Genomic DNA, 14571 nt, shown 5'->3' with positions numbered 1-14571 from the left:
GAGGATGTAGTAACTTTGACAAGCAACTTAGTTTCAGATTTGGTCTCAGAGAAGTTTCTGAAATCATTAAGGCAGAGGGGTTAGCCTACACACTACACAATGACTGGCAAGAAGCACAAAAGGAAGAGAGAAAGGGCATCTTTTAGATCCACGACTTCATTTCATTTTGAACTGTCATACAAAGGCAAAGCTAAAAAACTGCAAACATGAATTTGCCTACAAAAACAAAACACTAGTTCAACATCTTAATCATTCCTAAGAGATTTCTGGAATTTTCTTCTAGAGATCTATTTTTCTTAATAAAAGCCATATAATCTTCTATTTTCTCTAATCCCTGTGAACTCCTCTGATCCTATAGGGTAGAAAACTATCTTTCGTCTATCTCAAGGGTGTAAACAGCTGCTAGCACAGAACACCAAGACAGGTGAAGCATTCCGAGCACTATTATCACCGAGTCATCATCTGAAAACTTGTATGAGTTTATTTTGGCTTCTCTGGCAATGCCAAGTTTCCCTATATGCAGCGAGAGACTACTTATTGAACAAGAATATTCACTAGGTAAGTTTGCTTTAGAAAGGTCTCACTTCAGCTATTAGCAGCTCTTGTATAAATTTAAAATTTTTTACTTTCCTGAAAATTTTACTTTACCTTCATCTGAAATGCTGCCCCTTAGATGTGCAAAGTAAGCTCTTAAATATGCAAGTATGTTGTCTGATTAGGTCAGAATTTTTTCCTTGGTGGATACTGAAATGCCTACAGCTTCCTCAGGGAAACTACTGCTTTTCCTAAACTATAATGGAAATCTATGAACATTAAAGTAAGATTTAAAAATCATACCTTTTCGTGTGAGATATTCTGCAACCAGTGCTGCTACGTGGACATAGCACATTGCCGCCTAAAATAGAAATAGTAACAATCTTAGAAATTACAATTATAATGGAACCACTGAAAAGAAGGTGTATAGGAAGAGCCCTAGCCTGAGATCATTTCTTTGGTTTTCTTTTTTGCTGCTTTGCAGGACATGTTCTATGACTGGTGTAAGAATTCTCCACCTCATTTATGCAAAACAGTAACCGTGCAAGAGCACTCCTTTTTTCACCAGAGCATTGCGGAGCATGAAGAGCAGTACACAACCTGAGAGTGACCACGGATCACAAACTACAAGGTAAGAATGCCATGCTATAATAAAAACAGGCAAATCTCTTTTGGGGATGTATTTTATGTGTTATGTAAAACAAAAGAGCTATTAATTATTCTACTCAACATTTGATGGTTCTTCTGCTAACCCATTTTGTCTCTCTTAATGGCTCCAGACCAAGAAAAATGTAGAGAAAAGTGGTGATTTTGAAAGCAGGAAAAAAAAAAAAAAAAAGATAAGAGATCTGACCTATGAATGGAATTTGACTGGTGTATTCTGGAAAGCAAAAGAAAAACGAGAAAAAGAAGTAGTCTTCAACTATTTGAGATGTTTTATAAAATTGACACTGATCACTTTTCTCCACGGAAAGGACCAATAAAGAAAGATTCAAGATTCTTCTTTTACTAAAAAGGTTTAGGCTTAACAACAAAGTGTTATTCTAACTGTAATTCTCAGTTGAACAGTTTACATATGGAGGCTGCAGAATCTCAGACACTGGAGATGAAGGAAAAAGGTAAGTATGTCAAGAAATTCTCTCCAATACATACTCTGTATGGTGCTGGGCTTGGTGATTTAGAGGTGCTCATCTAGTCATACAGTCAAAGATTTTAAGTTTTTAATCAACAGTTTAAAACCAGGCCTGAAAAGGACTAAGAGTTTGTCTTCTGAGAGAGCTGAAGTTGTTTCCTTCAAAATACATGCTAATAACAGAGTATTGTATACGCCTTCTGGGTTGCTACCATATAGAAGAAAAGAATTATAGTACTAAGACATGAGTAAGAAAGATAGCAGCTACTATTTCTTGGAGATATTTACTTGCTTACATGATGCTAAGTTTAACAGACATGTTTATGAAATTCAATGATGTCATGGAATGGGATTTACTTTCAGATGGAAGAAACTTCCAGAGATAAAATTCATTCTGTATGCTGATAAAATACTTCCACCAAGACACATAAAAATCCCCACTCCCAACTCTCCTTTTTGCTAGAATTAAATATTTTAACAGCACAGTGAAATCAGATCGCTTTCTTTTTTCAAACAAAAAAAATTGTAATTTGTCAATTTTAAGAACATTGGGAGGTTTTTAGCAAGCAGTTTGGAATAGAATCAAGTTAATTTTGTAAAAGCAAGTGGAGAGAAATTTATGGAGTGGCTTTAAGTATTTTAGCAACTGATAACAAAAATATTTTTAAGTAGAAGGTCTGTGTCTTCCATGGTTTGCATTGAGCATTCCTGGCTTAGTGGCATGTCAGCTACAGTAGTTAAACATATACCTTACATTAGTAATCAGAAATGACTTACAGATGTACTTGGGTAGGATAAAAACTTATCAGTCATTGAAACTAATCTATTAAAAATGCTTATTATATTACACACTAACAACTACATATAGTACATTCCATTTCAAGAAAGATAAGCTTAAGCTTATTATGAAGCTAAAACTAGTTTGATTTTTTTTCTCTTACCTCTGAAAGATCTCCATTTTTAACATGGATCCTTGCCATGCTGTCTAACCACGTCTTCCTTAGTTCAGGCGTACTAGCATAAGACTTTGCCAGACTGTACTGGAGGTCTACAAGCATTTCTGGATCATTCTCATGCTCCTTCATCTGAGCTGTAGCCATCAGCACTGTACGGATCCGTTTTGTTAAATCCTTAACATCAGAAGGGAATGTAGTGTGCTAAAACACAGAAGAGTTAGATTAACTACTATCTTTTTCTATTCTTTGCATAATAAGAAGTTGAAACCTAATTGCAAAAGATGCTATGAAAGAGTTTTCAAGCATCCTTCTACAGTATAGAAAGAAGAATAAAAACAGACCTTTATATTTCTGTCATTATTGGCACAATTATTGATGATGGAAAGAGACTGCTGAAATCTAGTTCCTCCAATTCCAACAACATCAGCAATTAACTGGCTTACTGAAATAATAACCTAGAAACAAATGTCTTGTTAGTGCATATTTCATGAAATACCCTTGAGATGTACCTATGAATCAACTACAAAGGAAATTTTGTTCTTTTTAACTGAAAGATTATTCCTCTAAGTAAAATTAGATTTGATTTTTTTTTCCTAAAGTTACTTGTACAATAACATAAGCAAAAAAACCCAGGCTTGTGTAAATTTAATGCACATGCATCCTCTGCTCTAAAGACTGACTGCTCAGTGAACTAGCCAGAGGTCATACAAGTAGTAAACTATTGTTCCTGGCTTTGTCAGAATACACAATTTTCTATGTATTCATTTTACTTTAGACTTTTACGTTCTTGTTGCTGCATTCTTTTCTCCTTCAGATGCAACAGGGTATGCTGATTAACAATCAAAATAACATCTACAAAACAGAACATTTGCTACTGACAAATAAAAATTATTTCTTATGAAACACATCCAATTGTTTCTAAGTATTTTCTTGTACTGAACATACTTTTTTGCCATCTTCCTACTCTTAGAATAGTACCAGCCTTGTTTGAACCCAAAATAATGTTTTTTATGTCTTTATCTGACAGGGCTTTGCACAGGTATGCAACCATGCATCTACCAATACAGTATTTAAAGAATGAAAAATAAAGTATACTAACTTGCAGATGTGTCCTAACAAAAGACTTCTTCCCTGTGTAATCAAAATTATTTCTCATTAAGAAGTACAGTAACTGTGAAGCTTCAGTACGAATTGAACTCAGTTTGGAATTACAATACTTCAGAATTTCATAGCACAGTGCAGAACACATATCAGCTCTACCTTCATAAAATGTAGAAGGAAACTGAGGAAAAAGTAGAAAAAAAAATAAAGGGAGTTATTCATTAAAACTAGCTTCAGTTCTTGATAAAATAAGCATGTCAAGAAAAATACAATACATTAATATTCCCCAACTGTGGAAAAAATAGAGAGTTGTAGCAGTTCATGACACAAAACAATTTTTACAGCAATTCAAAGGACAAGTATTCCACACTGTTGGGATCAGGTCAGTCCTTATTCACCAATTTTAGTTTGGGATTTTAGCTCTTAAATTTTTACATATAATGTTAACTAAAGAATTGGATAAGTACTTGAAGATTAATTATTCTAAAACTTTTTACCTTAAAAATAAGTGCCCTTAAAGCAATGAAGACATTTTTCAATGCTATTTCAGACTGATTCTTCTGAAGGAAGCAGAGGTATACATCAAATACTTTCTTCATCAGTGGATTATGCCCATGATCAGTCAGTAGTTGATTCTTTAAATTGATAGTGAGAATTTAGGCATTTTGTACAGTGATACACTTATATTATTCTAAGAACATACACAGATCACCCAAAAGCAGGAATTTTTAAAAAAATATAATCTGCATAGTGTTACCAAGATGTTTAATAATACAAACATATCTGAATTTTAATTAGATATTTCTAACACTTCATTAATCTTGCTTATAAAGAAAGTGTTGGCTTCTGAATAGACTTATAGAACACAATTGTTTTTAACAGCTGTTAATTAAATCAAATCAATTAATATTAACAGTTCTTTGAGAGGCACTCTCAAAGTATTAACACGCTTTAGTTACACTGGCTTTAGCAGCTCTGACAGTGGAATTTTCTCATAGCAGTACCTCCTACTACAGTGCTCTCAAGAAAACTTCCCACAAACCAAACCCCCACCCACTCACCATCTTTCATTACTGTCCTAGAACTGAAAGTGTAAGGGCTCTTAAGGACAAAGATATTAGTTACTTTTCAGAGTCTTACCTGCATCTATATTCCAAAGCTCATTCTGAGGCATGCAATACACAGGGTTACTCTTGATTTCTGTATTATCGTCAGCTGCCTTCCATTCAACCTTTTTTTTTATTTTAAATCTGGTCTCCTCCAATTCCTCTAGCACAGGTACTGGCTGTGCATCTACTTTTAACAGCTCATATTCATATTGCTTCTGGTTTGCTCTGAGGCCCTGTTTTCTCCCTTTGTCCACTAAGCATAAGTACTAGGTTCCTATGGGACTCTAAGATGAAACAACAAGGTCTCTCCTCTTACAAAACACCAAAATAGATTAACCAATTCAGGGACTGCTCAATTCAGTCCAGGGAGTCCAGAACCGAGAGGACCATGTTAAGTATTGCTCTCTCTGACTCCACCGGCCCTCTGACACGATTCTACTAGGTCTTGCACCTGCTGCAACTTCCCTCAGCACACTTCACTCCTGTCATTACTATATACAAGGCATCCAAACAGTATGCTGCAAGGCAGCTCCATTACTATCTCAGGTAAATTTTAAGGTAATATTAACTCAAAGAATCTAATTTAACAAATGTTTTAAAAAGACTCTTGAGGCCCATTACAGACCTGGGCCCTTGTAGCATGCCTTAAGATCTCTCAAACATGGAAGAGATGTCTAATTGCAGATGTCTCCTTTGCTATTCATGGAGATGCAGAAGAAATTCTTCAGGCTAAAGAATTTCAGCATAGCCCTAGGCATTTCAGGTGTTCTTTAATATTAAAAAATTGAAGGAGACAGTTCTCCATTAAAAGCCATTCTGATAATGTGACTTGCAGACCAGAAGAAGTCAGTGTGGTTTCATGCTTTGTGGATGCATAGATACAAATGTTTGCAGGAGACCAAAGATCTGCAAATGCCATGCAGTGAAGCCACAGGCAGGTCATTTTAGAGTAAGCTTAACATAAATGGTTGCATATATGTCAGTAAGCCTATTTGGTCACAGGAAAAAGTTTTACCTCTTGGAGGAATATACATATCTCTGTAGATGACCCCAGACCGAAACACCTAACTGCAATTTCCAAAAGATGGTAAGGCTTACTACTTCCAGATTTATAGCAAAATAAGGAAACATTGTCTTACAAACCCCTATCCTCATGAGGAAATTGATCTACTATCCTTTTTTCAGATGTCTCAACATCAGCGGTAGGTAGTTCACTAAAACCACCTAGAAATAGTAGAAATTCACACAGGATCAGTTAAAATTCTACCAAAAAGCAGACATAACTTGTGATTTCCCTGATGTAATAGATAACAGAGATCTGGATCCCCACTAGTGAAAGATGATCTTGAGGAAAAAAAGCTGTCTGGCCTTCTATATAATATGCTAATTATTCCCAAAAGAAGCAGATTGGTATTACTAATCTAGTAGTCTTCTATGATGGAGTGACTGCATCAGTGGACAGGGAAAGAGTTACGCATCTCATCTATCTGAACTTCTGTAAGGCCTTTGATATGGTTCCCCACAACATTCTTGCCCCAAAATTAGAAACATATGGGTTTGATGGATAGACTTTTAGAAGGATAAGGAACTGGCTGGTTGGCTGCATCCAAAGAATTACACCCAATGGCTCAATGTCCAAGTGGCAACCAGTAATGAGTGGTGTCCCTCAAGGGTCTGTACTGGGACCAGTACTATTTAATATATTCATCAATGACATCGACAGTGGGATCAAGTGCACCCTCAGCAAGTTTGTAGACGATACCAAGCTGAGTGGTGCAGTTGATTTGCTAGAGGCTTCCCTGTAGCATGCCAACCAGAGAGACCTTGACAGGCTTGACAAGTGAACCCCTGTGAACCTCATGAAGTTCAACAAGGCCAAGTGCAAGGTCCTGCATATAGGTTGGGGAAATCTCCACTATCAATACAGACTGGGGGATGAATGGATTGAGACCAGCCCTGTGGAGAAGGACTTGAGGTTACTGGTGGATGAAAAATCAGACATGAGCCAGCAATGTGTGCTTGCAGACCAGAAAGCCAATGGTATCCTGAACTGCATAACAAGAAGCATGACCAGCAGGTCAAGGGAGGTGATTCTCCTCTTCTTCTCTGCCCTCATGAGACCCCGCCTGGTGTACTATGTCCAGATCTGTGGCCTCCAGCGTAAGACAGACATGGACGTGTTAGAGCAGGTCCACAGGAGAGATACGAAAATGGCCAGAGGGCTGGAGCACTTCTCCTATGAAGAAAGACTGAGAGAATTGGGGCTGTTCAGCCTCAAGAAGAAAATGCTCTGGGGAGACCTTATAGTGGTCTTTCAATATATAAAGGGTGCTTAAAAGATGAAGAGAGACTTTTTACCATGGCCTGTAGTGACAGGACAAGGGGCAACAGTTTTAAACTGAGATGGTAGGTTCAGACTGGACATAAGGAGGAATTTTTTTTTACAGTGAGGGTGGTGAGACACTGGAACAGGTTGCCCAGGGAAGTTGTGGATGCCCCCTCCCTGGAATCCCATTCCCCATCATTGGAATTTTTCAAGGCCAGGTTGGATGGGGCTTTGAGCAACCTGGCCCAGTGAAAGATGTCCCCTGCCCAAGGCAGGGGGGTTGGACTAGATTATCTTTCAAGGTCCCTTCCAGCCCAAACCATCCTATAATTCTATGATTTTATGTATTTCAGTGCAGTTGATTGAATAGAAGATCCTGACTCTCCTACCTGTTCTTTTTCTGGATCTTGTAGACTATTCTGGTATACTCTTACCCACTTTCTCAACATACTACATACAGATAACCTTGAAGGACTGTCATTCCAAGCATGATGGGCAGCTAGTAACTAAAAGATTAGTGTTCATTCTTCTTTAAATCTTTAAAACTAGGTATCTTCATTTTCAATTCCACCATGAAGTCTGTGGACAGAACTGGTTCTAAACTCTATCTAATTAAATTACTAATAAAAGGAATCTCATTATAAATATGCTTATGTTTTCATAACAAGATTAAAGACAAGACACTAAATTTGAATCTTCAAGCAAGGATCTGGATACACTGCTCTCATTAGGGGAGAAACAAGCTAGAGCTATCATCTGTCCTTTTTATAGCCTCACCTTAGTATTTGGAAAAGCTCAAAAAAATCAGACAGGAGGGGTACGCAAGGGGGCATGCTATAAAAAGATTCCACAGGAGAGCTACAGTAACTGATACAACTAAAACCAAGTCTCATTAGTGGAAAAATTGAAATAAAGTTACAGAAAAGGAACACACATAAATTCCTGTTAATTAATCAGTGATTTAATATAAAAAGAAGCCAAGTTCAATATAAAAGTCTGGTAGTGTCCAATTATGAATTATGATTTTGTCATACAACAGATCTTTCACCCTACATGGCCTTTAAAAGAAAGTTTTACCACTAATATTAGGTAGACACTAAAGTTTCTAGAAATATTTTTAAGAAGTTAGGGTGAGCTTTTCCCACGGATCACTGCTGATCAGTAAGAAGTCTGTATGCAATGTGTAACTGAAGCCAAAGCATTTTGCTGCGAGAGGTTATCAGCTTTTACATGATACAATAATGAAATACAATGAAACACCAAAAATACAATGCTATATTACTAGACTATAAGATATAAATATAATTTTAAAAATAGTTTTAATTTTCTTTTTTCTGAAAGGTAATTATGGGACATGTTAACACCAAGTCAAGAACAAACCTTAAAAGCCATTGTGAATAATGACAGAGTATCCAGAATTGTAAGGCAAACTTCAGTGGCAATATTTGCTTCAAGTAAAGACTGGTGAAGAACATCTGCATCTGAATGGCCATAGCCTATAGAAATTCCAAATGAAGTGTAAGTGCTGGATATACTCATTGTTTCTTATTTCCAAAAGACTTGCTGAACTAGGAAAAGATTAACAAGCAAGAAGCCTGACAGAAGTTAGTATTCAATACAGAAAAATAATTCATATACATTTAAGTATTTTTCAAATATGTGCATATAATTATTCTAACATAATTTGCACAGATGATAAGATATATTAAGTACAAATGTCAACAATAGAAGCATCAAACAGCAGTTAAAACAATAAATGTCTGAGGTTTCATATATATGTATATATATACATATATATATTGTCAAAATAAGTGCTACAGTAGGATGGAGTTACAGCTGAAAATAAGTATTGGTAATTTAGCGATGTTATAACGATCTCAAAGTCAATCATAAGTCAACCATTATAAAAATACAAAACATTAAGAGTTGAAGGAATACAATCATGTACTTATATGCAGCTGAAGACCTAAGTAATTAATTCTGTTCTGTAGCAATACCATGCAGTAACTCCATATTTAATCAAAATATTTTATTGCTTTTAGAGACATACTGTATTTAAATAATTTTTTTAAAATATCCTGCTTCAGCACTGGTTATAATATGTTGTTTATGTTCCCTAACATTGATCGTCAAGAACTAGATTGACAAATGTGCCCAGGTTGCTTTATAAAAATTTGGTCTGGGTCACGTATATATGTTAGATTTACAGTCAACTTAGCATCACTAAATCAGTGACAAGCATTACAAACTTGCTGAGACCAAGAAAAGAATGGAAGAAATTACATATTCTTTTATAGTGACACCTGCACTTCTTTCTGCACCTTCTTACTTCCCTGGCTGAACTATGCAATGCATACCAATAACCACCAGGTTTTTTGGATTTATACATTCATTCTGTTAGGAAGTATACACCTCTTTCCTATCATCTTTTGCATTCTCTCTCTGCTTCCATGTCTTCCTCCTCCTATGTATTTTCTTTGTGGTTTCAATCCAACTACATCCTTCACCTCTGTAATGATGGAAGGGAACAACTGGCATTTGGAAGCAAGTTTTAACACAACAGCTGTTTGCCAAATATTTTTCTTTTATTAAATATTCCTTTCCTTAATAAATTCAAAGAAAAATCCTTTTTCATACCAATCACCTTTGGGTGACCAGAAATCCTTAAGTTAGTCTGCGGTTTCAATAATGTTGAAGATACCAAGAGATGATGACTATTTTGAGAACCTCATTGAGTACAGGGGAAATATTCTTTAAAGGAATAATTGGTTTGTGCTTCCAGATAAGAAGAAAGGTGCAAGGTTTATTATAAATACTAAGTAAAAACTGTAGTCAATAACAGTATTCCAAACAGTTCAAATTTTGTTTTTCACATAAATAATTTGGAACTAACAAATAAATAGGTCATAGACTGACTACTCCTCATTTCTACTAGAGACAGAAGTTTGGGGCAGGATGTGAGCTTAAAGGAACATGCAATTTGGTTGGGTTAAAGGACTGATGTAGCAGCGCTTTTTCCATATACATGCTAAAAACTATCCTTGTTTCAATTTGCTATTATTTCAGAGAAGCTAATGTTGTATTCTTCATGTATAACTAACAGACTGGATTCTATTTTTCATATGTAACTTAAAAAGAAACTACAGAACTACAATTACCAGGATATAACAGGGACATCTGCCTGGACATGCACATGAACAATGCACCCATACATCCACAATACTGCAGAGTAACTGAATTTAAAACCACCTAAGAAGACTGAAAATAGAATAATCTCTAAGGACTACGAGCTTGACAATGATCATATACTGCTATTACAGATTAGGGTATATCTCTTGTATTTCAGTACATTTCTATGTCACTATTCTACTGGGCATCCTCCTCTCCTCCAGCCCCAACAATACACATATAAATCTACATTCCTGTAGTTTGTATTGAGATGCTTTAGAAATTTGAATAAAGGGCCTAATTTCTTCCATACTTAAGCAGAAAACTATAACGAAATTCCTCAAAGATGTAAAATATCACTTACACCGTTATTTCAGTTCTATTCCTTGCTTAAATGATTAGAAAGGGAGAAATCAAGTTTATAATTTACATTTATAGACAACTGTCATACCAAAGAATCATGATTTTAGAAACAAGTAAAGCAACTATTTCCACCAGATACATCCTTTCCGTATGTATCCCATACAGGACACCTAGAAAATTTATTCAAGTTCTTAAAACTACTTTGGATACACCATACAGGCAGACTGACAACTGAACAAAACTAAAAGTTATATAACAACAAGACCAAAGATATTAAAATCAATTTCATATTTGACATGGTTTTTACAGCAACATACTTTCACTTTGTAAAACCTTGGTCAATACAAGGTGTAATATCCTGATATTCATTAAATGTCCAACATTAAAAAAGCCAAACTATTGTCACTTTACTCAAAGGTATCTGAATAAGACACCTTCCTTCATAATTTCCTTCAGATGGAAAAAGAACAGAAAGTTTCTTTTTACATAAGCATGCATTTATTAAAATCTTTCAGCTCACCATTTCCTAAAAATCATTAAAGTTTGCACAGGGCCCAGAAACAGCCATGTTATTTATTTCCCAGAGATTCTTTTTAATAAGTCAGTCTCTATCTACAAAGTATTTCACCTCACTGAATGTGTAGTTACATGTGTAAATGCTCCTTCTTTTGTGTATCAAAAAATATCTAGAAATTATTATGATACAGTAGTAGCAGACTGATTACAAGAAAAAAGTAATTTACATAGCTGTACAGTTTTCTGACATTTTTAAAATGAAAGAATTGCATTTCTTATACTTAAACAGGCATGAGAATGCATTTATAAACAGAGGTTTAGTGGGACTATTTTTTCCAGTTTTCTACTAGACTGTGTGGTAAGTCTTGTGCAATTAGGCCAACTGTTGCTTTATATTACAGATAACGAGCTAAAAGATTTTAAAGGACAGTTAGATATGCTTTGGGAAATAAAAGGATGAACACAGTGAACATACAGTTAACTCAAATAATTGCTTTACTGCACACAGTTCTTTTCAGTACCAGTGTTGCATTTTACTGGATTAGTCAACCAGTTTCATTGGTTTTTGAAGCTGAAAATTGAAAAATGGTGCTTCAGAATACTTCACATAAAGTATATTTTGCAATTTAAGAGCAGCATGTTTAAAAAGATAGGCCACAAGCAGATTTAGTTTTCAATACAGCAGTCTTATACAAGCTGACTTCAACCTGATTAAATCTTACCATTGTCTACAGAAATTCCAAGAATACTTGATATCTTTCTCACACTGAAAACAGAAAAATCACTTCATTATTGGACGCTTTTTCACTTCCAGACAAACCAAATCATGGGCTTCACAATCTCCGTAGAAATTCTAAGAAACTTATTTCTCCTTAGGGGATGTCAAAACATGGAGATATGGTCTGAGTGAATATTTTCACTTTTAGACTAATAATTTATAAGACCAAGTGGGGAAAAAAACCTGAAGTTTAATATAGCAAATATAAAAAATAAGCAAATTTTGTAACTATGGGCAGCACAAAGTTGAAGTGCATATAATTAAAAGAATTAAAATAGAATTTTAAAATATGCTGTAGTTAACCATGCTCCATGTTATGGCATCAGCCAGCACTGATTATTCTATCATAAAGCAGAGAACAGACCATCAACTGATTCCAGCTATTCATTTGACCTAGAACAGTAAAAGTGATTGAAATGCACTGGTGTGGCTCTGAGACCTGTCTCTGGTGTTGTGGTACTGGTTGAGGATGACGAATGTTATGATGTCATGAGACTTACTGTGGTTAAAAGTGAGAGAGTTATCCAGGCTGCTCAGCTGCTGCAATCTGGCATGCATCATTCCTGTTCTGTTACGGGAAACAGGCAATGTCTGAGATTTTCGATCATGAACTATGGATCCCAACCCCTCCTGGTTCCTGCAAGATGGGTGAAATGGGATAGAAGCAAAAGTTAGACATGTCAAACCGCAGCAAGACAGGAAGTGTTAGTTAAGCACAAGAAGTTTTATAGAAAGAATTATAATGCAACCTATTTACTGTTTTATGTATAAAACAAAAATAGGTAGCTTAAAAAAAGCATCACAGCAAACTCTTTCTTAAAACCTCAAAGCATGAAAGCAAAAGCACACAAGCAGTTGCTCTTGAAGTGCAAAATTTACTTCAGAGCTTTTAAGAACATAAATATTCTCGAAATATTCAGAATCCAAAACCAAATCCTCTATTTTGATTGTAAAAATTTTAGAAAAAAGTTAGAAGGACAGACAGTTGTAAAATTAGAAAGCATACATGCAACAGGAGAGCAGGAATTAACTGAGGTATCATGTACATCTTACCCAAGCAGGAAGGGAGAAGAGCCATATACTTTGTTAAACTTGCAGCAATGAAGTGAAGAAAACAGAAAAGTGATCTGTGTTAGCAATCAGTACAGGCTAACTTCCTATTGTGTACCACCACCAGAGCTGATGAAAAATGAAAACCAGTGCTTGAATTACAGAATACCCTGTTCCCTTTCATTCTGCATCTGTGTTATTTTAAGAGTATGTGCATTGATTGTGATATACTTCAGTGTAATGACAATGTGAAAGACTAGAAAGCTACATTTACTGAGAAAATTCATTATCTCTGCAGAACACCAGATGATTTCTATCGTTTAACATTTTTAGCATTAACATGCAGTATACAGACTAGGTGATCAGTAAACAAAAGGAAGTGTGGTAGTCTTCTCCACAAAGTAGTCAAACAAATTAGTCTGAAGAATTTTTACAAAAAGCTTGAAAAAGACAGCTCCCGTAAATCCAGAGTCTGAAGTACATTTAAACACAAAGGTTACAATCAAAACCTCAAGAAAGCCAGATTTATTTTGGTCTTTGATTTTTTTAGGGTATCTGAACAGAGATGAGATTTTTTTTTTTTTCTGAAAAATCTCCAAGAAAGTAGTCAAGTTCATTGTTTGAAGAAAGAGATTCATATACCATAAAATCTAAATTAAAAACAAAAAAGCTATCATTTTACTTAGAATGCTTCAATACCCAAAGTCAGCAACAACTTTCTCACTGAGTTCAAGAGGGCCAGTATTTCAACCCCACAAGTTTAATTATATTACCATGTCAACCACTGTGTAAGGCCTAAACAAGTTGTTACATTTTACTCTATTAAAAAAACTACTTTGCATTAAAAACCGCATCAATGCAAAGATATTCAAATGATTTAGTACATGTTTCTGACTCCCGCAGATTTTCCCCTAAACAGCCTTCAGTGGGAATGTACAGGTACTTTGGACTTCAAACTGAAAAACAACAGTGCTGGAATACTCACCTTTCAGTAAAAACACTATACATAAAATTTCTAAAATATTTCAATGGACACGATTTTATGGCCAAGTGAATAAACAAAACAAATCATAAAATTTCTTCCCCAAAGACACTATTTCAAGGAAAAAAATGCTGTAAAAGATAGCATTTAAGGGATGGATTTTAAAGTAATTGATAATAAACACAACACAGACATCATTCTTAAACAGATACCAGACTTTCAGACAGGATACAGATTTGTTAATATAGTAACCAGCTACTTCAAACTGTTATGTATCATTTCACAATAACACTTCTACTCATGCAAATTTATTTGTAATAGAGATTCAAGGCATATTGTACACACTATTATTCTTAGTGTACAAGACAGCAAAATTTAAATTCCACACAGTACCTGGCTATGTATCGCTTTCCCATGTACTGGAACTGATGTAAGCATACTCTGTAGAGAACACATAAATCAGAGAAGCAACACTTAAAACAACCTCTTCTAGATTTATGTACATTGGAATTATTCAATTATTATCTTTGTTTAACATAACCTCTTATGTCATAAA

At 35.1% G+C, this 14571-nt stretch overlaps 1 protein-coding gene across 15 annotated transcripts in view; it reads right to left on the bottom strand.

Moving 5' to 3' along the window:
* DOCK9 (dedicator of cytokinesis 9) overlaps window positions 1-14571 on the bottom strand; it is a 136392-nt gene that overhangs the window by 21779 nt on the left and 100042 nt on the right. For 6 of the 15 annotated variants that reach the window (XM_074815399.1, XM_074815397.1, XM_074815409.1 and 3 more), the window contains 8 exons: window positions 14409-14456; window positions 12484-12620; window positions 8539-8654; window positions 4221-4358; window positions 3722-3904; window positions 2964-3077; window positions 2608-2823; window positions 838-895 (listed from right to left, as the gene is read on the bottom strand). In XM_074815399.1, the coding sequence (XP_074671500.1) occupies window positions 838-895; window positions 2608-2823; window positions 2964-3077; window positions 3722-3904; window positions 4221-4358; window positions 8539-8654; window positions 12484-12620; window positions 14409-14456 (1010 nt within the window). Of the gene's footprint in view, window positions 1-837; window positions 896-2607; window positions 2824-2963; window positions 3078-3721; window positions 3905-4220; window positions 4359-8538; window positions 8655-11927; window positions 11972-12483; window positions 12621-14408; window positions 14457-14571 lie in introns of all 15 variants that reach the window. The other 9 variants (XM_074815405.1, XM_074815410.1, XM_074815401.1 and 6 more) reach the window with 2 other exon arrangements.

Source organism: Strix aluco, chromosome 2 (assembly GCF_031877795.1).
Source record: "Strix aluco isolate bStrAlu1 chromosome 2, bStrAlu1.hap1, whole genome shotgun sequence".
NCBI lineage: Eukaryota > Metazoa > Chordata > Aves > Strigiformes > Strigidae > Strix > Strix aluco.
Note: the sequence above shows the minus strand (reverse complement) of the source record. Positions and strands in the feature narration are given on the sequence as shown.